The sequence below is a fragment of the Bufo bufo genome, chromosome 1, assembly GCF_905171765.1.
Source record: "Bufo bufo chromosome 1, aBufBuf1.1, whole genome shotgun sequence".
NCBI classification, from domain to species: Eukaryota; Metazoa; Chordata; class Amphibia; order Anura; family Bufonidae; genus Bufo; species Bufo bufo.
In genome coordinates this window covers 624,003,560-624,026,993 of record NC_053389.1, presented here as the reverse complement: position 1 = coordinate 624,026,993, position 23,434 = coordinate 624,003,560, and the positions used below count along the sequence as shown (strand labels likewise).

The window sequence follows — 23,434 nt, the reverse complement described above, 5'->3', positions numbered from 1 at the left end:
CGCAAGAGCCCAGGGGCGGCGTTAACTTCTTTGGAGCCCAGGCTGGTCATCCTCTTTTGTTAATACCCCAGCCTTTGCCTCTGCCCGCCCTTCTCTTCCCTTGCGTCCTCCTCCTCGCCCAGCGAAATCCCGCGCCTGCGCTCTGCCTCGCTCGGTCGGGGCATGCGCATTGCTGTAGCTACTGCGCATGCTCCAGCCAAGCCGTGCCCACAGTGGGCATCGCAGTGCGCATGCCCCGGCAGAGCGTAGGCGCGGGATTTTGCTTGGCGAGGAGGAGGACGCAAGGGAAGAGAAGGGCGAGCAGAGGCAAAGGCTGGGGTATTAACAAAAGAGGATGACCAGCCTGGGCTCCAAAGAAGTTAACGCCACCCCTGGGCTCTTGCGATCCCTCCTTTACATATGAATAAAAGCCAGTTTTTGCCGCAGGTGAACCGCAGAAGAATGCAACAAAGGCACCATTTGATTCATCTAAAGTTATGCCAGAACGCTATGTAAGCGGTCAATAATGTCCAAATGTGGTGACAGACTCCCTTTAAAAAGCTAAACCTTGGCAGATGCAAAGAAAGTGACAGGTTCCCTCTAAGGGCTGTATTACACCAACAGATTATCTGGTCAGATATCTGTCAATCACTGGTCAGGTGGTCTATTATACACACCAACTATTGGGATGCTTGGTCAGATAATCTGCTGGTGTAATGCAGGACAGCTAGACACGATAGTTTGACGAGTTGATATCCACTCCTGAAAGAGGTGCCTTCGTGTGAGCAATCGCCTACCATTTAGATGAACTGGAGGTTATTCTGAGGGACAGGGCTCCTCTAGGAACCCTCCTGCCTCGTGTCCTTCTCATTATGGTTGAGGCAGCTTATACAGCCCCTCGTGAAAGTGGAGCTTGAGTGAGGTAGTGAAATTCAGTTTAAAGGGGTTGTCTGAGTTCAAATGAATTTGTTGCTAAATGCTAAATACAGAGTGGTGGCATTTGACTGAAGAAAGTATGAACCGGTGAGAGTAGCGTGTTTTACTATTTTAATTCCCTCCCTGCCGTTTAACCATTTTTATTTTAACTTGGACAACCTCTTCGGGGTACAGGGCTTGCAGCAGTCCCATAGAAGTGAAAGGCGCGGCGGACATGCCTGCACACCCCTGCTGTATTCTCTTATTCAGCAGCACTTGTGGACCTCCATTCCTGTGGTGGTCCCAGTGGTCGGATGCCCAGTAGTCAAACACTTAGCCCCTATTCTGTGGATAAGTGTTATTAGTGGCACAACCCCTTTAAAGGGGTTGTCTGTTTTTTTTTTATACTATTGATGACATATCTTTTGGACAGGTCATCAATATCAGATCGACTGTCACCTCCACCGATCAGCTGTTTAAAGAGAAGGCAGATCTCTGGAGAAATGGCGGTGGTGGTGAGCAGGTGTAAATTCACTTCTATGGGACAGCTCCTTCCTATGCACTTGAACAGACGGAGTCCTCCCATAGAAGTGAATGGGGATGCCATACTTCAAATTGCTGTGGCGAGCAGGTAAAAGGAGCAGAGAAGGCAGCGCTCTCTTCAGCGGAGACTCTGGGTGTTGAACCCCACCGTTCAGATATGGTTGACCTATACTGAGGATAGGTCATCAATAGTAAAAAGCAGACAACCCCTTTAAGGCAGTACTTCTCAGATTGCGAAACGCCCCATGGATGTAGATGAGGCACATCTCGGGAGCAAGCTTTTACAGATGAGGTCTAAGCTATTTCATCAAACTTTACCGACTATAAGTGATGGTCTAGGTCCTGGGGGCCATGAATAGGGAAACTGAGCAGTATTTTCCATTTTGGCTTGGACTTCAGCCACAGATAGCGATGCTCAGAGATGGCCATGTTCTTGCTGCTGAGACCTTATAGCTGTGTTCTCAGTGTCTTATTTCCTTTCTTAGTCTTCTGTTAAGTTGAAGTTGATCTGTGTCCAAGTTCTGAAGGAGCAGCTGGGAGAAACAATTGATGTAAGTGTTCATAGAAGAAGAAGAAGATAATTCCTGACGATGGTCTTGGAGGACTGACTAACCTGTTTCTGTGTGTTTACTTGACAGTATGAAAAGATAGTGAAGCTGACCGCTGATGCCCGCTTTGGTGAGACATCTCACTTGGTTTGGTGACTTCTGTTATGTGCGTTAGTGTCTTATGACAGATTATGGAAATCCTTCAGTTGGCAGATTATTAAAGAATGGTTCTTTGCGCAAAATCAGCAATTTATAAAGGGTTCTACCCATCTGAAGAATGCGTGCAACATTAATAGAATATGCCGAGGCTTCATTATTGGTGGGGTCTGACCTCTGGGAACACTGCTATTCCCAAGAATAAAGGGGCAGAAGCTCCTTTGACAGCTCTGACCCGTCCACTAGCTGCGCTGTGGCTCCTTCCTTCCTGGGATCATGGAAGTTACAGCAGTTAGACCCCCATCGGTGAGCAAGTAATGGTGTATCCTAGCGGTATGACATCAATTCTACTGTGTTTGAGAAGATAGTTTATACACTTTATAGAGGGAAAATAATTTAGACATCAGAAATGAGACCTCTCTTTAACTAAATGTAGTTGCCTATACCTATTACTTCCCCCGGAGGCAGTTACAGACTACCCATAATCTAGTACAGGCATCGGCAACTTCCAGCACTCTAGCTGTTCTGAAACTACAACTCCCAGAATCCTTCTTTCACCTCGGTGGGAGCTACAAGAACAGCTGAGTAAGTTTGCATGCTGGGAGTTGTAGTGTCACAGCAGCTGGAGTGCCGAAGGTTGCTGATCCCTGATCTAGTATGACACGATGCTCTATCAAATGAATTGGCAACCAGTGTAATGCATGGTCCTGTTGAGTCCTCCCGAGCATGGAGTCTTCTGTTGGGAATCTCCTCTATGACAACCGTTTGCATTTTTACTTCAAATGGAAAGGGGTTTTCTAGATGCGACACCCTCTTTACATGGCAACACATCATATTACAGTTCTGTATTACTCATTTATTTCTCTGCACGGTTCCTTACATATTCTCTGTGTATGGCAACTCGTTTATTGCATTGACCTGATTAAGAGAGATTTGTTGAGCTGATATTGAAGAGCTCGCCTGGTGTCTGAACAAAGTGAATTAAGGAGGAGGAAGTGAGATTAAATAAAAAAAAAACTTTACTCGGATGATAAATCGCAGGCCGCCCCAGTGATCCCCGCCAGTCTTTTTTCCTGCAGCAGTAATGGGCCTTACATGAATGCCTCATCAGTAATGCTGATATGTACAGCACGTCGCCGCTGCAGGCAAATTAAGACTGGCAGGAGCCATGGGGGATTGCTCAGGTGAGTAAGGTTTTTAAAATTTTCTTTTATTGCATCTTCTGTTGTTTTAAAAGGGTTGTCCTTTCTAGACATCTATGACAAATTAATAAGATGGGTCATAAACAGGCTCGGACTGGCACACAGGGGTACAGGTGAATCCCCTGGTAGGCCCCTGAGCAAGGTGGGCCCCTAATCTCCCACCCCCTGCACAAGTGGCACATAACAGAGTAGACCTACTGCACTACAGACATATACAATGTACAGCACCTCAACCAGCCTATGTTCATATAAAAGACTTGATAGATTAAGAAACTCCTCAGTTTATAATTATAGATGACTTCTAGGTATAGAGGAAAGCTAGCCAGTGTCCTCTTCTCCACAGGACCTACCTTCTCAAAGTTGCTGCAGGGACCCCCATATTCAATCATCTGGTAGAAACTTGCTGCTGTGTGAGCAGGTAATATTTGATTGTATCCGTACGGTGGACCCCCAAAATAAATTTTACTGGTGGGCCTTAGGCACCCCAGTCCGACACTGGTCATAAATATCTGATAAGTGTGGGCCCCACCTCCTGGACCTGTTCCTATCTCAAGAATGGGGTCCCACAGTGACTCGAGAGCAATCTGCGTATGCTTGGCTTTCTCCATTCCCTGCTATGGGACTTCTGAAAATAGCTGAGAGGTGGCTTGGCAATTTTCGGAAGTCCTATAGCTATGAATGCAGGGGTAGCCACGCATGTTTGGTGTCCTCTCCGTTCACTGCTGTGGGACTTCTGAAAATAGAGGAGCATACTCATGCCGATTTCTGGAAGCTCCATAGCAGTGAATGCACAGGATGCCGCAAATGCACTGCATGCTCTCCATGCACAGTGGGGCCTCGATCTTGAAATAGGAGCAGGTCCCAGAGATGAGAGATGCACCTACTCGATATTTATAGCATATCCTATTAAGCCATAAATGTCCAGATAGGACAGCCCCTTAAAGGGGTAATCCAAGACCTCCCAGAGGGGCCGAGCCATACTTTCCACTTCACCACCATGACGGCCCAGAGAGATTGACCCCTGACCTCTGTAGGGGCAGGAACAGAGATAGGTTTAAAAGGACCCCTCCCACCACCATTCACCAGTGTGTTCCTGCCCCTATAGCGGCCAGGACAGAGTAAAGTCCTCTCTGGCTTTCAGGGAGGTGAAGTGGACCTCGTTTTATTATTTTTAAGTACCTGGGTGACCGCATCGGTGGTGTTCCTTGCCTCCCTTGCGGGTCCTTTTCACCCAGAGATGCGTCCCCTGCTCTCCGGCGGACTTTGTTCCTAAGCTGACAGGGAGACGCCAGGGTCACGCTCCCTGTTGTGGGAAGCCTGCCCTGAGCTGCCGCTGAGTCGCCTGCCTCCAGGGAGGTAGCCGACCGGAAAGACGCTCAGCGCTGTCGCGCGCGTCTGACGTCACTTCCGGGCCGCCGGCGGAACCCGGAAGTAGACGGAGCTCCTATAAAAAATGCTAACAAGCACCTTCCCGTTGCGCTCTCTGCAATCGTGCTCTGACCGGAACATGTCGGACCAGGAGAAGGAGCCACAGCAGCAGCAGGAGCAGACCGCTCCCGAGCGCCCCTGCGTGAGTAGCCCACCTGGGCAAATCGGCAGCTTCACAGGTGGCAGGGGGGGGGGGGATGTGTGCTTAGAGTAACCGCTTTTCCCCTCCCCCTGGTGTGTCTGCTGGTATACTGCATCAAATTATGCTCCTATACTAGACTGACATAAATTTAATGGGCTGCCTCTCTCACTTTAGGGCAAACTTACCTTAAAAAAAGGAAAAAGGACCGCCAAATGCATCCAGTGCTCCGTCAGGCTTCCTGAGGACTATACTAAAAAGCTTTGCAAGCATTGCATTTCTAAAATAGTGAGAGACGAACAGCCCTCAATTATGCAGGAGTTTAGATCCATGATTCAGGAGGAGGTTAGGTCCTCACTGGCCTCCCTCCGTGAGGATTCCAGGGGGATCCGCCCACCTAAAAGACCCAGGGGGGCGGACATTCCCTCTGACTCCGAGGATTTAGAAGATGATGCCTCATCCTCTAGAAAAGAGGACGACGACCCCCTTTCTGAAGGAGAGATCGTAGAGGACTCTAGGAAATTTTTCTTCACTCCCAGTGAAATGAGTGACCTTTTAAAGGCGGTCAGGGATACCATGGGGGTGGAGGACATTCAGCAACCCCACACAGTTCAGGAAGAGATGTTTGGGGGATTGAGGGTCAAACGCTCCAGGGTATTCCCCATAAACGGAAACATTAAGGAGATGGTGATGGATGAATGGGCCCATCCTGAAAAGAAGCTAGGAATTTCCAAAGAATTCAGAAACCGCCTTGTATTTGACCCGTCAGACTCAAAAATTTTTGACGAGGTCCCTAGAATTGACGTCCAGGTGGCGAAAGTCAATAAGAAAACCTCACTTCCATTTGAAGACTCCTGTCAGTTAAGGGACACTATGGAAAGGAAGGCGGACAGCTTATTAAAAAGGTCCTGGGAGGCAGCCATGTTTAGTGTCAAGACAAACATAGCCGCTACTTCAGTCGCCAGGTCTATGTACCTGTGGCTGAATGAGTTAGAGGGTCATCTAAGCAGTAAAACTCCCAGGGAACAGATACTAGACTCTATCCCCTTGCTAAAATCTGCCACGGGTTTCTTAGCGGACGCTTCCGCAGAGACAATTAGATTTTCAGCCAAGGATGCAGCCTTGTCCAATGCGGCCCGAAGGGCACTTTGGATGAAATCTTGGTCGAGAGACATCTCTTCCAAGATGAAGCTGTGTTCTATAGCCTTCTCGGGTGAATACGTGTTTGGTCCCGTATTAGACACGATCCTCGAGAAGGCTACTGATAAAAAGAAGGGGTTCCCTGAGGATAGGACCCCTAAAAAGAAACCCTCCTTTCGTGGTCAATACACCCAGAATAGTTCCTTTCGTGGAAAAGGAAAAACCGGACGTTGGAGTTACCCAAAAGGGGGGAGGGGTAGAGGGTACCTCCTTAATCCCCAAAACAAGGGTGGCGAGAAACAGTGATGCCAGGATAGGGGGAAGACTATCCCAACATTTTGCTCAGTGGCAGCAGACTTCTCCGAGCCTCTGGGCGCAAGATCTTGTCAGGTCGGGATACAGGATAGAGTTATCTTCCCCCCCCTCCAGATGTATTTCTGATTTCTCACCACCCTTCTCCTTTTCAGCACAGCCAGATCTGGAAGGAGGTCCAGAATCTCCTGGACCTGGGAGTAGTAATTCCGGTTCCCGTGCCTCAACGGGGGCGGGGGTTCTACTCCAGCCTTTTCTTGGTAAAAAAACCGGGGGGCTCCTTCCGCATGATCATAAACCTCAAGAGGCTAAACAAATTTGTGATCTACAAAAGGTTCAAGATGGAATCTTTAAATTCTACCATCCCCTTAATTCAAAGGGACGCGTCCCTCTGTACAATCGACCTGAAGGACGCATATTATCATGTTCCCATTCACTCCCAGTCTCAGAAGTTCCTGCGTTTTGCAGTAAGGGATCACAGAGGGTCTGTTCACCACTTCCAGTTCGTGGCTCTCCCCTTCGGGCTGGCTTCAGCCCCAAGGATTTTCACGAAGCTGGTGGTAGAGATGGTCGCCTCCCTGAGACCTCAGGGGGTGACGGTCGTTCCTTATCTAGACTACTTTCTACTAATTTCAAACACGGTGGATCAATCTATAGCAGATCGAGAAACCTTCTGTTCCCTTCTGACATATCTAGGTTGGGTTATAAACCTAAAAAAGTCATCCCTAGTTCCGAATACCAGGGTAAAATTCCTGGGGGTTTTGCTGGATTCGGAAAAACAAACTACCTTCCTTCCAGCAGAAAGAATCCAGAACCTACAGTCATCAATCAGGGCCTTCCTGAGACGTCGCTCCTTCTCGTTCAGAGAAACGATGAGCCTTTTAGGTTAGATGACAGCCTGCATCGTAGCAGTCCCGTGGTGCCAGGCCCATTACAGAGCCCTTCAGTCCTGGCTCCTAAGAAAATGGGACAAAAATCTGACCTCTTTAGACAGGAAGATCCTGATCCCGGGCCACATAAAATCTTCAGTCCGGTGGCGGCTTCAAACAAAAAATTTAAAAAAAGGCATGGTCTGGTTCAAGACCCCGGCAGTACATATTCAGACCGACGCCAGCCTAAAAGGGTGGGGTGCAAAAATCTACTCCAATCTCTACCAGGGAGACTGGCCTCTAGAAATTGCAGCTCAGTCCTCCAACTACAGGGAGCTCAGGGCAGTTTGGGAAACAATACGAGCAGCTGCTCCAAAACTAAGGAACCAACATATAAAGGTCTATTCAGACAATGTAACGACCGTGTCCTACCTCAAGCATCAGGGGGGCACACGGTCTCAAAAACTGGAAGGTCTGTCCAGAAAAATCTTCCTCTGGGGGGAAAAAATGTAAGATCAATATCGGCAGTTCATTTAAAAGGAAGCCTAAACTGTGCGGCGGACTTCCTCAGCAGGACTACCATAGACCAGGGAGAATGGTCCTTAAACATCGAGATCTTCAATCTGATTGTCCAGAGATGGGGCCTTCCAGTGGTAGATCTCTTCGCTACAAAGATAAACACAAAGGTATCAACCTTTTGCTCCCTAAACCCAAGGGACAGGCCCCTAACGATCGACGCCTTCTCCCTGCACTGGGACTGGGATCTTGCATATGCTTTCCCCCCGTTCCCATTAATCCCAAGGGTTCTACAAAAAATCATCAGGGACAGAGCCAGAGTCATCCTGGTCACCCCGTACTGGCCCAAGAGAAGCTGGTTCTCGATTCTAGCCAAGCTCTCCCCACAGGAAGCATTTATTCTCCCAGCGAGAAGGGATATCCTGATCCAGGGGCCGGTTCTCCATCCTCATCCGGAAATCTTCAAACTCTCGGCCTGGATCCTGAGTCCAACCTCCTGAGACAGAGAGGTCTCTCTGAGGGCGTTATATCTACCTTGAAGGCCAGCAGAAAAAAGGTGACTAACGCCATTTATTTTAAAATCTGGAAAAGATTCTGCACCTGGTCAGGCAACGAGGCCCCAGACCAAATATACAGAAAATTCTGGATTTCCTTCAAAAGGGACTAGAATTAGGGTTAAGTCCTTCCACCCTGAGAGTCCAGGTCTCAGCGCTTAGTGCCTATTTCGATTCCGAATTAGCCAGCCATAGATGGATCCAAAGATTCCTGAGGTCCGCAGCCAGACTAAGACCATCTCTCAGATCAAAGGTGCCTACCTGGGACTTAAACATTGTCCTTAGAGGACTCACAGGTCCACCCTACGAACCCGTGGACGCATGTTCCTTGAAGAATCTTTCTCAGAAGGTGGCTTTCCTTATAGCCATAACATCGGCAAAAAGACTGAGTGAGATTCAGGCATTGTCAATAAGACAACCATATCTCACAATACAGGAGGATCGTATTACCTTGAGGTTAGACCCGACTTTTTTGCCAAAGGTAGTAACAGACTTCCATAGAAACCAGGAGATCATTCTTCCCTCCTTTTGTGTGAATCCTAAAAATCCTGGAGAGGAACGTTTCCATACCCTGGACGTCAAACAAACGGTACTAAAATACCTAGAGGTCACCAGAGACCTGAGGAAGGTGGACAACTTACTAGTGCTCTTCTGTGGTAAAAATAAGGGGAAGGCAGCTTCCAGATCTACCATTGCCCGATGGGTAAAACAGACTATTACAGACTGTTACAAGATCGAGGGCATCAATTGTCCAGAAGTCATCCGGGCTCACTCCACAAGAGCTATATCTGCCTCTTTCGCTGAAAGGGCAGGCGCTTCCCTAGATCAAATATGCCGGGCTGCAACTTGGTCAAATGTAAACACCTTCATTAAACATTATAGGCTTGACTTATCCAGGTCTTCCGACCTCGCATTTGGTCGCAAGGTCCTACAGGCCGTTGCCCCACCCTAAGACGTATAATCTGTTATGTCTCTCTGGGCCGTCATGGTGGTGAAGTGGAAAGCCGGAATTAGACTTACCGGTAATTCATTTTCCACGAATCCACCATGACGGCATGATATCCCGCCCTATATATATAAAAAAAAAAAAAAAAAAAGGAAAATTTTTTCCAATGACTTGGTATGAGTTAATACCAAAAAAAAAAAAAAAAAAAAAAAACTTGGAGTTGTTTCACTCGTAACCGGTGGTTGTAGCACTATAATCTGGAACTCACTGGTGAATGGTGGTGGGAGGGGTCCTTTTAAACCTATCTCTGTTCCTGCCCCTACAGAGGTCAGGGGTCAATCTCTCTGGGCCGTCATGGTGGATTCGTGGAAAATGAATTACCGGTAAGTCTAATTCCGGCTTTCCTGGTCCCCGTTGCTGGGTTCGGTCTCTATCGCTCCACAGCCGACTCTTTGTCTCCCTGCTCCCCATGAAATCAGATTTGGGAGGGTTTTTTTTGTGGATACATGACCACTAATCGCTGGCCGCAGCGGAGACCTGCTCCCCTCGGTCAACAGTCTCTGATAACCCCCTTTAAATGTTTTTTTTGGGAGTTGAATACGGTGCAACCCTGGGCACCCTCGCAGATTTAAAGAGGCCTGGGCTCTCCAATGAGCGCTGCAGCCTGCTCCTTAGCCAGTTAATGCACATTCATTGGTCACATGGCTTATGTGCTGCTCAGTCCCAAGTGAATGAGCCTGGGCTACAATGTCGGCACTGTGCTTAGTATGCTGTGAGGAGGCCACAATGCTCACAGGAGCACCACAGTCTCTACAAACAGCTGATTAGTGGGGATGCTGGGTGTCGGATCCCCATGATCAGATATTGATGACTAGTGTTGAGCCAACTTCTGTTTTCAAGTTCGGCATACAAGGTTCGGGTTATCTAAGAATTCTATTATGGATTCCACTATGGTCCGTGGTAGATAACCCGAACCTTGTATGCCGAACTTGAAAACAGAAGTTCGCTCATCCCTATTGATGACTAATTCTGAGGATAGGTCCTCAATATTCAACTCCCAGAAAACCCTTTAATTCCTTCAAATGCTGGTCAAGCTCTACACATCAGCATAGTGATCAATACAAGGAGCCAAAAGGGTCTTGTAAGCAGTCGCTAAAGATGTGCAACTATTAAAACAGACTACTTTCCCACCACCATTTCATAAAAGGCTCTTAAAAGTGCATGAAAATGATGTGACATACTTTTCTTTACACCTTACAGAGGTTGGCTGGTGATTGGCCGAGGAAGCCAAGACCAACTGGGTCCCAGTGAGCACAGAATGGGAGCCCAACACTGACTTAGGCACGACTGGGATCAAGGAAAACTCTGATCCTTGCAGTGTAATCCCCTAGATGCCTCAGCATCCCTCTGTCCATCTCTCCCACCCCCCATCTAACCCACCGCATAAATGCAATCCCAGGGTGCTGATGCATTGCCATAGCAGCCGTTGACCTGACAAAGGTCTCCATGCCTGCCACAACTGTATGCCTATGAAACTATGTCACAGGATGAGCTTAAAGAGGTTATCCGAAACTATTAACTGCCCCCCATGTGCCGGGCCCCTCACACGGAATATACTTACACCTCTCCCTGCGCCGCTCCTGGTCCCCGCACCTCCGCTGCTGCTTCTCCCCGTGCGGCAATGAAAACATCCGGTGTCTGCAGGGGGAGGGGTGTTGGGCTTTTCAGCCAATGGCAGTCTGGGACAGGGATGAGCCTCCCTAGCGTCACTCGCATTGCTAGGGAGGCTCATCCCTGTCATTGGCTGCTCCCCCGGACACTGGATGTTTTCATCGGTGTGCGGGGACCACAGAACTGGGTAAGTATATTCTGTGTGAGGGAGGGGCCCGGCACATGGGGGGCAGTTTATAGTTTCGGATAACCCCTTTAATAAATATTGGATTAGGCCAAAATTCCGCCGACAGCCATGCTTTCAATGGGAGGCAGCACTGCCGATTGCCTAGAAGGCACATGTCCTATCTTGACGTGTTGTTCAGACAGCTGCCGCTTTAAGACACACTGCTGTCCACTCACGGCTTAGCTCCATTGAATTGGACCAGGATTTGAAGGAATTAAAGGTGTTTTTCGGGAGTAGAATATTGAGGACCTATTCTCAGAATAGGTCATCAACAGGGATGAGTTAAGGCCAGAAGTATTGTCATGTGAACACAGAAGCAAAAGAGTTGCAAGCATTGATAAGCGGGCCAATAATTTGGCTAATAAAGGGAATCTTTTACCTTTTTCGTGTACTCTGAAGGTTGTGATAATCTTTCAGGTCTGAACATGTGTTTTCTAAGCACGCACACTGTATGAACCAGGTTTCCATGTCGTCTGCAGAGTCTGGTGACATCAAAGCCACGGTTGCTGTCCTCTGTTTTATCCTCTCGAGTGCTGCCAAACATAATGTGAGCGGTGACAACTTGTCCAGTGAGCTCCAGCAGCTGGGTCTCCCCAGAGGTGAGGATCAGTCTTAGCATTTTACCCATGTGTCCATTGTGACATGCTGTATACAGAAGAAGTTCAGTGAAGTCTATTTCTTTCACAGAACATGCTGTCTCCCTTTGCCGCTCTTATGACGAGAAGCAGACTGCCCTACAGGAAACCCTGAGAGAAAACAGTCTCCGCTGTGAGTATATAGCTGTGTGCTGGTAATCTCATATCTTCTCGTGTCGGGACGCTAGCTTTCCTTTGACAGCACAGCATATTTTATGGACTAACCACTGCTGTGACGTGATGTTCAAGCAGATGTGATTGGCCGCAGTGGTCCGAGGGCCATACGACTTCCCTGTCTGCGGGGACCGGGGCAGCAGCGAGAGTACAGCTGGACCGTGGACAGGTGAGTGTGTGTTTTTTGTTTTTTCTCTTATGGGGCACAGGTTAAGTCAGACAACCCATTTAACCACCTGCCATCTGGGCCATTTGCCCCCTTCCTGACCAGGCCAAATTTTGCAAAACTGACATATCTCACTTTATGTGGTAATAACTTTGGAACGCCTTTATTTATCCAAGTCATTCAGAGATTGTTTTCTCGTGACACATTGTACTTCATGATAGTCATAAATTTGAGTCAAAATATTTCACCTTTATTTATGAAAAAATCCCAAATTTACCCCAAAATTTGAAAAATTCGCAATTTTCTAAATTTCAATTTCTCTGCTTTCTAAAACAGAAAGTGATACCTCATAAAATATTTATTATTTAACATTCCCCATATGTCTACTTTATGTTGGCATCATTTTGGAAATGTCATTTTATTTTTTTAGGACGTTAGAAGGCTTAGAAGTTTAGAAGCAATTCTTCAAATTTATAAGAAAATTGCCAAAACCCACTTTTTAAGGACCAGTTCAGGTCTGAAGTCACTTTGTGGGGCCTACATAGTGGATACCCCCATAAATGACCCCATTGTAGAAACTACACCCCTCAAGGTATTCAAAACCGATTTTACAAACTTTGTTAACCCTTTAGGCGTTCCACAAGAATTAAAGGAAAATGGAGATCAAATTTTTAAATTTCACTTTTTGGGCAGATTTTCCATTTTAATCAATTTTTTTCTTTAACACATCGATGGTTAACAGCCAAACAAAACTCAATATTTATTACCCAGATTCTGTGGTTTACAGAAACACCCCACATGTGGTCATAAACTGCTGTATGGGCACATGGCAGGGCGCAGAAGAAAAGGAACTCCACATGGTTTTTAGATGCCATGTCCCATTTGAAGCCCCCTGATGCACCCTTACAGTAGAAACTCCCAAGAAGTGACCCCATTTTGGAAACTAGGGGATAAGGTGCCAGTTTTATTAGTACTATTTTTGGGTACATATGATTTTTTGATCATTCATTATAACACTTTATGGGGCAAGGTGACCAAAAAATTTGTTGTTTTAGCACAGTTTCTATTTATTTATTTTTACAGCGTTCACCTGAGGGGTTTAGTCAAGTGACATTTTTATAGAGCAGATCGTTACGGACGTGGCGATACCTAATATGTATACTTTTTCTCATTTATTAAAGTTTTACACAATAATAGCATTTTTGAAACAAAAAAATTATGTTTTAATGTGTCCATGTTCTGAGAGCTATAGTTTTTTTATTTTTTGGGAGATTTTCTTATGTAGGGGCTCATTTTTTGTGGGATGAGGTGACTGTTTTATTGGTACTATTTTGTGGGACATACGCGTTTTTGATCACTTGGTGTTGCACCTTTTGTGATGCAAGGTGACAAAAATTGCTTGTTTTGACACAGTTTTTTTTTTTTTTTTTTTTTTTTTTTTTTACGGTGTTCACCCGAGGGGTTAGGTCATGTGATATTTTTATAGAGCTGGTTTTTACGGACGCGGCAATACCTAATATGTATACTTTTTTTTATTTGTTTCACTTTAACACCATAGCATTTTTGAAACCAAAAAAATGATGTTTTAGGGTCTCCATGTTCTAAGAGCTATAGTTTTTTTATTTTTTGAGAGATTTTCTTATGTAGGGGCTCATTTTTTGCGGGATGAGGTGACGGTTTTATTGGTACCATTTTGTGGGACATACGCGTTTTTGATCACTTGGTGTTGCACCTTTTGTGATGCAAGATGACAAAAATTGCTTGTTTTGACACAGTTTTTTTTTTTTTTTTTTTACGGTGTTCACCCGAGGGGTTAGGTCATGTGATATTTTTTTCATTCCTTACTTGGGGACTTTTTTTTTTTTTACATGTGAAACTTTTTTTTATTTATTTTCAACCTTTTATTTTTATTTTTTTTATTTTACACTTTTCGTCCCCCATAAGGTCATACAAGACCTCTGGGGGACATTTACTTCACTTTTTCTTTTTCACTGTTGATTCTCCTGTAACTGGGGCTGACATAGTAGCCCCAGTTACAGGACAAATACACCCCCCAGAGAGGCTGTACAGCAGCAATCCAGCGCTGTACAGCCTCAGAGCAGGACTGATCGAGGTCTCTGAGAGACCTCACACAGCCCCTGCACCCTCCGGTCCCGGCGGTCACATGACCGCCGGGCCGGAACAGGAAGCGCATAGCGCTTCCTGCTCTGCACACACAGCACTCGGTGAGCGCTGTGTCTGCAGCGATCTACAAGGCAGGGACACCTGAGCACTGTCCCTGCCTTCTCTAAGGGTTGCCCTGCTGTCACTGACAGCGGGCAACCCGATCAGCAGCTGCACGATTAGCGTGCAGCTGCTATTTCTGAAAGGACGTTTTAAAACGTGCTTTCAGAAATAGAGGTCCACCCATAGGACGTTTATATCCTATGGCGGACGTAAAGCGGTTATCATGCACTTTCAGCAAGATATAAATCTTGCTAAAAATTGTATGACTGCTTTTAGATATTGGTCGGGTAAAACGCTAATTAAACGTTTTGTGAAATGTGTGGCTGTTCACGGCGGTTTTCCTCTCTCCTTACTCGGCACTGATCTGTATGATTAGGAAGGGGAGCTGAATCCGATGTGCTCACCATAACACAGCAGGAGACATCGATGGAGCCTGGGGAGGTGAGTGAGCCATCATGTATTAAAGCAGTTATCCTATTAAAAGTATTTATCACTTATCTATAGGATAGGTTATTAATTTCAACTCGCAGGGGTGTAGACTTCGGATGCCAAGAACAAGGGGTCTTTAAGTCCCCTGCCAGAATAGAGCTGTGGTGTTCCTGTACAACCACCGCCCCCATTCATTTCTATGGGCGTGACATAGATCGCACTCCATGAGTGGAATTTTGGACCGACCTGCAATACCATTCCATTTAGGCTGCATGCACACGACCGTGGTGTGCTTTGTTGTCCGCAAATCGTGGATCCGCAAAACACGGATGGCGTCCGTATTCTTGTTCGCAAAGCGCGGACAAGAATAGGACATGTTATATTTTTTTAGCGGGGCCGCAGAACGTAGCAACGGATGCGGACAGCACACAGAGTGCTGTCCGCATCTTTTGTGGCCTTATTGAAGTGACTGGGTCCTCATCCGAGCCGCCAAATGGAGATGGTTACCACAGCTGCAGGTGTGCAGCACTGACTTCCAGAACTAGTACCGAACAGCTGATCGGAGGGAGTGACTCAGGATAAACCATCACTTGTACAGCAGATTTTAATTCATCTGAAATATTTTTTTATTTCCTGTTGTCTAAACCTGTGTCTTTCCTGCTTGTTTTATAGTCTAAGATTTGGTCATTGTGAAATACTCTGTTGCGCTTTTCATTTAGTCTCTTCAGTTCGCTGCTTGTTTTTTCTTTATGTTGCTGGATTTGTGATTGCAGATATCCATCTGCTTTTCCATATGTTCATAGCTTCCCGATTTTACCTTTGCAGTATCACGACTATCTTCTCTGAGCTGGCGGGTAGACCAGACCCTCAGCTCCAGTATACTACAAGAGGTGAATGAACCAGTAGTCCATCTAAACCTGGGCGTGAAAGATTCTGATGGCTCCAGACCTGTCAATGTGACTATGTCTGCCAGTAAATTAAGAGTTTTGTTAACAGGTAAGATGAAAATGACTTGGCTATAACCTTATTTTGCTTAGTGACTAGACATTTAGATGCTGAAATAATTATTTGCCTCAATCTAGATAGTGACACACACTGCCTGTCCAAAATAAAAAGTCGCCACCTATTTCATTGGACCGCCTTTTGCTTTGATTACGGAATGCATTCGCTGTGGCATTGTTTCGATAAGCTCCTGCAATGTCACAAGATTTATTTCCATCCAGAGTTGCATTAATTTTTCACCAAGATCTTGCATTGATGATGGTAGAGTCTGACTGCTGCGCAAAGCCTTCTCCAGCACATCCCAAAGATTCTCAGTGGGGTTAAGGTCTGGACTCTGTGGTGGCCAATCCATGTGTGAAAATGATATCTCATGCTCCCTGAACCACTCTTACACAATTTGAGGCCGATGAATCCTGGGATTGTCATCTTGGAATATGCCCGTGCCATCAGGGAAGAAAAAATCCATTGATGGAATAACCTGGTCATTCAGTATGTTCAGGTAGTCAACTGACCTCATTCTTGGAGCACATACTGTTGCTGAACCTAGACCTGACCAACTGCAGCAACCCCAGATCATAGCACTGCCCCCACAGGCTGGTACAGTAGGCACTAGGCATGATGGGTGCATCACTTCATCTGCCTCTCTTCTTACCCTGATGCGCCCATCACTCTGGAACAGAGTAAATCTTGACTCATCAGAACCACATGACCATCTTCCATTGCCCCAGAGTCCAATCTTTATGCTCCCTAGCAAATTGAAGCCTTTTTTTCTGGTTTCCCTCACTGATTAGGGGTTTTCTTACGGCTACACAGCTGTTCAGTCCCAATCCCTTGAGTTCCCTTTGCATTGTGCGTGTGGAAATTCTCTTACTTTCACTATTAAACATAGCCCTGAGTTCTACTGTTGTTTATCTTGGATTTGATTTCACCAAACGTTTAAGTGATCGCCGATCACGATCATTCAGGATTTTTTTTCCCGCCACATTTCTTCCTCGAATGCGATGGGTCCCCACTATCCTAGTTTTTAATAATGCGTTGGACAGTTCTTAACCCAATTTTAGTAATTTCTGCAATCTCCTTAGATGTTTTCTCTGCTTGATGCATGCCAATGATTTGACCCTTCTCAAACAGACTAACATCTTTTCCACGACCACGAGATGTGTCTTTCGACATGGTTGTTTAAGAAATAATAAGCAACTCATTGCACCAGTTGGGGTTAAATAACTTGTTGCCAGCTGAAAGATAATCGCCCATGTAGTAATAATCTAATAGGAGGTGCATAGCTATTTACTTAGTTAAATCCAGGTGGCGACTTTTTTTTGGGACAGGCAGTGTAGTTTATAAGGCTGAAAAAAGACATCTGTCCATCCAGTTCAGCCTGTTATCCTGCAAGTCGATCCAATCTGTATTTAGAAGACTGTATACTGTTTAATACCTGTAAATATGTCTCACATAATATATTATATATACTGTTAAAATATTTCAGGAGTACTTATCTTTTCCACCAATTAAATAATACCTGCTAATCCTACATTAACAGAACCTGATGGGTACCTCATTCTTGAAGGGGTTGCCCAGCCTTTACTAAGTGATAGGCCATCACATTTTGATCGTCAGGAGTCCGACATCACGCACCCCTGCCTACCAGTTGTTCGGTGTGGCTCCTTCGTCTTAAAGGGGTATTTTGGTTTTACCATTTTATCACCTATCCACAGGGTAGGGGACATCTATCAGATTGGTGGTGGTCCTACCACTGGGACCACCACCAATCACGAGAACGGGGGCACCTGTACCCCGTGGAGCACCCTTAGTTTGACGGAGAGGCTGGTCAGAAAAGTGTGCCGCTTGTCCATTCTTTTTGATAGGAGTGCCGAAGTGTTGTACTCGGCTATCTCTGGCTCTCCCATACAAATTAATGGACGACAGCAAGCTTTACTGACCGGCCGCTCTGTCCATTTCAGGTGGGCTCCACGGATGCGGGCCACCCGTTCTCGTGATTGGTGGTCACCCCAGCGGTAGGACCCCCACCAATCTGATAGTTATCCCCTATGCCGTGGATAGGGAATAACTTGTTTTAACCGGAATATTAACTGAATTTTAGTACACAGCCCCTTCAACTTTGTAGTAGAGGGAGCTCTTATTTTTTGCGGGACAATCTGTAGTTTTTATTGATACCATTTTGGAGTGTGTTTGACTTTTTGATCACATGCAATTTTTTCATTGCTGAAAAAATAAAATATGTATCAAATCGTTTTTTTTCCACAATAAAAGCACACAGAGCTATGGGGACTGGGTATTGCGGATTTGCTAGTGGCGATCTAGCAGCCCATGTCTTCAGCTCTATACCCAAAATCCCGGTGACAGGTTCCCTTTAAAGAGGACCTTCCACCACTCCTGACATGCCTGTTTTAGGCTACTTTCACACTGGCGTTTTGGCTTTCCGTTTGTGAGATCCGTTCAGGGATCTCACAAGCGGTCCAAAACGGATCAGTTTTGCCCTAATGCATTCTGAATGGAAAAGGATCCGCTCAGAATGCATCAGTTTGCCTCCATTCCATCTCAATTCCGCTTTGGAGGCGGACACCAAAACCCTGCTTGCACCGTTTTGGTGTCTGACGAAACTGAGCCAAACGGTTTCTATGACACAATCTGGCACAATAGAAAACGGATCCGTCCTCCATTGACTTTCAATGGTGTTCAAGACAGATCCATCATGGCTATGTTAAAGATAATACAAACGGATCCGTTCTGAACGGATGCAGACGGTTGTATTATCTGAACGGATCAGTCTGTGCAGATCCATGACGGATCGGCACCAAACGCGAGTGTGAAAGTAGCCTTAATAGCTTCATGCATTCCCCACGTACTAACAATTTTGGAGCATCTATTCTTCTGTCTGTATATTGTCCCGTTCTTCTTTCTACTAGAAGTTATGAGTAATTGCTATTAGCCTTCAGTAAGGGTACAGAGGGGAGGTAACAAGTTGGGGGTGTGTACCTGCACAGTCTGAACATGGCAGTACTGATTGGATAGAATGAGTCTGTGCAGGTACACCCCCAAATGGTGACCACCCCTCTGTACCCTTACTAAAGGCTAATTGCAATTCATTCATAACTTCTAGTAGAAATAATAAAGGAATGGCACAATATAGAGCCATAAGAATAGATGTTCCAGAATTGTTATTACATGGGGAATGCATGGAGCTAATAAAACAGGCCTGTCAGGAGTGGTGAAAGGTCCTCTTTAAGCTAGACCTGGGGCATTGAATTCAATTACCGGCATCCTCATTGGCCGCAGAGGATACCTTCACTACAGATTACATCATGTTTCTTTCCAACAGGTTTCAGAACTAAAATCTTTCATTTACAGGCCCAATTATAATTATAGCTTTTTATTTCTTAAATATTAAAACTGACACAAAAATGTAATATTGCAATGGGTTCCCTATTTTGTGATGATCGTCTTCATATAGAACATGTATAGGTTTGAGCAAACAAGGGTGACTGTTTCTGTTAACGACTCCATTTTTATATATATATATATATAAAAAAAAAAATGTATTTTTTATTAGTATTTTTTTTACTTAGATTTTAATTTATTTTTAGCACATATGTCCCCCGGGAGCTCATTAAAAGACCTCTGGAGGACACTGATTTTTCCCCCCCTCTGTTTCCACTGTAACTGGGGCATCCACAGCATTACACATAGGCAGAGCCGATCAGGGTCTCCTTAGACCTTGCAGCTCTGTCTCTGCTCCAGACCCCCGTTCACGAGACTGCCGGGCATAACAGAGCGAGCGGCTCTGCCTCTTCCTGCTCTCCTTCTGCGCTCGTGTAGCGCTGTCCCCCTGGCACAGGAGAAGGCAGAAGCGGTAATAAACTGCCCCATGTCTTCTCCTCAGGGTCCCCGCTGTGTCTCACAGCTGGGACCCGACATGCTCCTGCTAGATTGCAGGAGCTTTAATCCCAGCGCTGATCAGATTAAAGCGCTTCCTCACCATTTATATACGTGCTGTCTGCACGGGGTATGTGCAGATAGGACAAATATATCCAGCGGGCAGTCGGGAAAGGGCTAAAGCTGATGTTTAGCGAGTGCCTATTCCTCTCTACAGCAGAATAATTCTCCATTCATCCTTTATTCACACGAAACAGGGTTGTAAGGGCCCTTGCAGATGAGCGAGTCCATTGTAGTCATGCACTATGGGTGAGAGTGATCCTCCATTCTGAACTGCAGGAGCACACGGCATTATCATGATTTATAATGCTATGTGCCTCTGCTTGACCTTACTTCCACAGAATCATACTGACAGCTTTCTGTAGCCATAAGGTCATGCACATAGTATTCTAAATCATGATAATGCGGTGCGCTCCTGCAAGTCCAGAATGGAGGATCATGCTCACACACGGAGCGCTATTCCCCCAATGGACTCGCTCCTCTGAAAGAGCCCTAATGCAGCAGAAGGATGAGGGGAAACCTGGCAGGACAGATCTCACTATGCTGGCCTGAACAGCCTAAATTATGAATATTTCATAATTAAAGGGGTTGTCCGGGCTTTTAATATTGATGACCTATCCTGAGGTTAGGTCATCAATATCAGATCGGCGGGGGTCCGACACCTGGCCCCCCTGCCGATCAGCTGTATGAGGAGACGGTGTGCACATGCCGTCTGCCTTCTCTATTCCTGTTCTCCTCTGCTTTGTCATAGACAGCAGCAGTGAACAGGAAGAGAGACAGCACGTGCACACTGTGCGCCATTTTCTCATACAGCGTTTGTCGCCTATTGCATGTAGAGGACAGGTGATAAATACCGGTTTATCATTGCTGGGGGTTGGAGTGGTAGTGTGCATGCTTGATCACCGTGAATACGGTATGGGACTGCACTCGCCTCAACAAGAGACCCCCATTCTCATTGTAGGTGAACTTCCCATCAGTTGAACCCCCCCGTGTTCATACATTTATCACCCGTACTATGGATAGTTAATAAATGTACTTTATCACTTGTTCTTGTAATTGTTTTAATTATAATCTTTTCTTGTATTCCTAGAACTGAAACAAGCTCTTGAGATGATGAACTCCCTGAACTGAGCTAGATTTTGCTCAGAAGCCCTCGGTGGATGAGAAGACCATGAGGTCTGTGAAAAAGCACTTGGTTCCTGAGAACAGCTGTCATCCACAGAAAATTGAGGAAGATGGATACTTCTGGACTAGATAAACGTTCATGGTTTACTGTGTCACTTGTACACATGTTCTCTGGCCTGTTCGTATTGTGTAGATCTTTATCCAGAACAGGTTCTGGTCTGATAGCCACAGCGCTTCCAGCTATATTCAATGATATATGTGAACTAAGGAAAAAAAATACATACTGGATATAGGATGGGGAAAAAACATTGGGGGTCATTTATCAAAGATTAGCGGTTTTACCTTGGTCTTTGATATCCTCTGCTCATCTCGGACATTGTGCACTGTGCACTCTCCTTTGCTTTGGCGGCCGCGTTCTGGAGGTGGGACCCGCACCTATCTGACATTGGTGGCATATCCTAGTGATATGCCACCAATCTCTGAGATGACATTACCCCTTTAATTTATGACAAGACGCAGACCGTATCATAAATTAGGAGAATCTTCCGCCAGTCTCTGCACCTAGATTTCCTGCTTTAAATATTAGTAAATTTGCTAGGACTGAAGGCCCCATCCCCCACACTGCCCTTGCCACTCTCCAGTGTTGAGGACGGTATGAGAACCATATATGGGGTGGTGTGACCTTTTTTTCCGGCAAAATCTGTCATAGGGAGACATAATAAATGACCCCCATAGTGTCTTGTCTCATGTCATCCTAATGGTCAGTATTTAAAGTATTATTTTTCATGTTACGTTTTATCAGGTTCACACGTCGCTGAATGGAGATTGTTTTCCAGTTTCCTAAAATGAACAATTCTACTTTCCACATAAAATGGTCTGCTGGCAATGAATAAAGTGTTTACAAAAATGATTTGCAGAAGTGTGGCACCCAGTTTGTCATCTCTCTTGATTGTAAGAGTAACCTCAAGTGCTTGTTAGTTTTGATTAATCCCTTTTTAAAAGGCTTGCCCAGAATTAGAAAAATGTGGTGTTTTTCTTCCCAAAACATGATGACCCTTATTATCCACAGGTTGGTTGTGGTGCTGTAGGTCATTCACTTCAATGGAGCTAAGCTGCAATACCAGACACAACCCATTGATGGGTGTGGCGCTGTTTATGAAAGAAAACCATGTTTTTGTATTACTACTTTTGTATTTCATACTTCACTTTCATAAGGCATTCTGCAAATGAATTGATACATTTTGCTACTGATGACCTATCCTCATGAGTAGTATCTGATCGGTGGGGGTCCGACACCTGGGAACCCCTACAGATCAGCTGTATGTGAAGGCATCGGGTCTCGCGTGAGCGCCGCAGCTTTCTCACACGGCTATACAATGTACGGTTCTGTGCTTGGTATCACAGCTCAGCTTCATTCACTTCTCTGGAGATGAGCTGCGCCTAGGCCACGTGACACATGAACGGCAGAGAGAAGGCTGCAGCGCTCACAGAAGCGCTGCTGCCTTCTCGAGCAGCTGATCGGCGGGGGTCCCAGGTGTCCGACCACCACCGGTCAGATACTGATGACCTAAGGATAGGTCGTCAGTAGTAAAATGTAGGAAAACCCCTTTAAGTAAGTTCTAACTAAATGGCGATGTATATCACAGGGAAAATCTGAGTAGTTTCCTAAAGCAACTGCCCAGGCCTCTGACAAATGACGGGTAAAACTTTTCCCTTGTTCTGGTTTTGATAAATCTTCCTTCATATTATATTTCCCCAGTCGTCTCCATGACCGCACACACCGAGATTGACTTCCTCTGATAGAACAGGAAAAAACAGAGAGGTTTAAAAACCCCACCCTTTACCCTCATCGCCTGTGTTTTGTCCTGTTCTGTAAAGGAAGGAAGTCCGGAGAGGTGCTGGGAGCTCTTTGAGTTCCTAGCCTTTATTACCTAGATCATCTTGCACTGCAGACCGGAGGCTGGTTCCAGCGGTCCGGCTCTTCCCTCCTCCTGTGTGGTCTCCGCCCAGGCCTCCCCCCCCTTTATTGTACGGTGGCCCCGGCGAAGCTCCCTCCTGCGGCGGTCCAGGAGGGCTTTATGTGGCGTGGAAAGGCGGCTAGAGTGACGCTAGGGTGTGCTTCCCTCCAGCCGCCGGGTGATGATGTCAGACGCCGAGGGGGCGTGGCTTAAAGTCATGACATCACGCGGCGCGCGGCCGGCGCATGCCTAACGTTTAAAGAGGGCAATGCCGGTCCCAACATGGCGCCCAGCGTTCTTACTCTACCTGCAGTCTATGGCGTTTTTGTGGACGGGAACTGGAAACATGAGTGCCCCTACCACCACTGGCTCTGGATGTGAGGCCCCCACTACCCTGGGTTCTCTGAGTAGCCTGTGCCAGGCACCCTCCTTATGTTATACTTACCCTGTAGTGGTTGACCCTTCTCTCCCTTGTTATGTTGCAGGGAGAAAAAGAGTGTTCCTCTTCTGCCAAGGTTAAACCCAGGAAGTGTGGTCTCTGTTCTAAATGTCTACATTCCTCTGGGTCTAAACCTTTATGCAAGGAGTGTACCGCGTCTGTTGTCAAGTCCGAATCATCTA

At 46.1% G+C, this 23,434-nt stretch overlaps 1 protein-coding gene across 3 annotated transcripts in view; it reads left to right on the top strand.

Annotated features, from left to right (window-relative positions):
• COMMD4 (COMM domain containing 4) overlaps window positions 1-23,434 on the top strand; it is a 35,714-nt gene that overhangs the window by 3,500 nt on the left and 8,780 nt on the right. For 2 of the 3 annotated variants that reach the window (XR_005775571.1, XM_040413812.1), the window contains exons 3-8: window positions 1,923-1,988; window positions 2,076-2,115; window positions 11,624-11,743; window positions 11,832-11,912; window positions 15,600-15,770; window positions 20,821-21,006. Coding sequence is in view for 2 of the 3 variants with exons in the window: in XM_040413812.1 (XP_040269746.1) it covers window positions 1,923-1,988; window positions 2,076-2,115; window positions 11,624-11,743; window positions 11,832-11,912; window positions 15,600-15,770; window positions 20,821-20,861 (519 nt within the window). In the remaining variant the exon portion in view is untranslated. Of the gene's footprint in view, window positions 1-1,922; window positions 1,989-2,075; window positions 2,116-11,623; window positions 11,744-11,831; window positions 11,913-15,599; window positions 15,771-20,820; window positions 21,766-23,434 lie in introns of those variants that run through there. The other variant, XM_040413810.1, reaches the window with a different exon arrangement.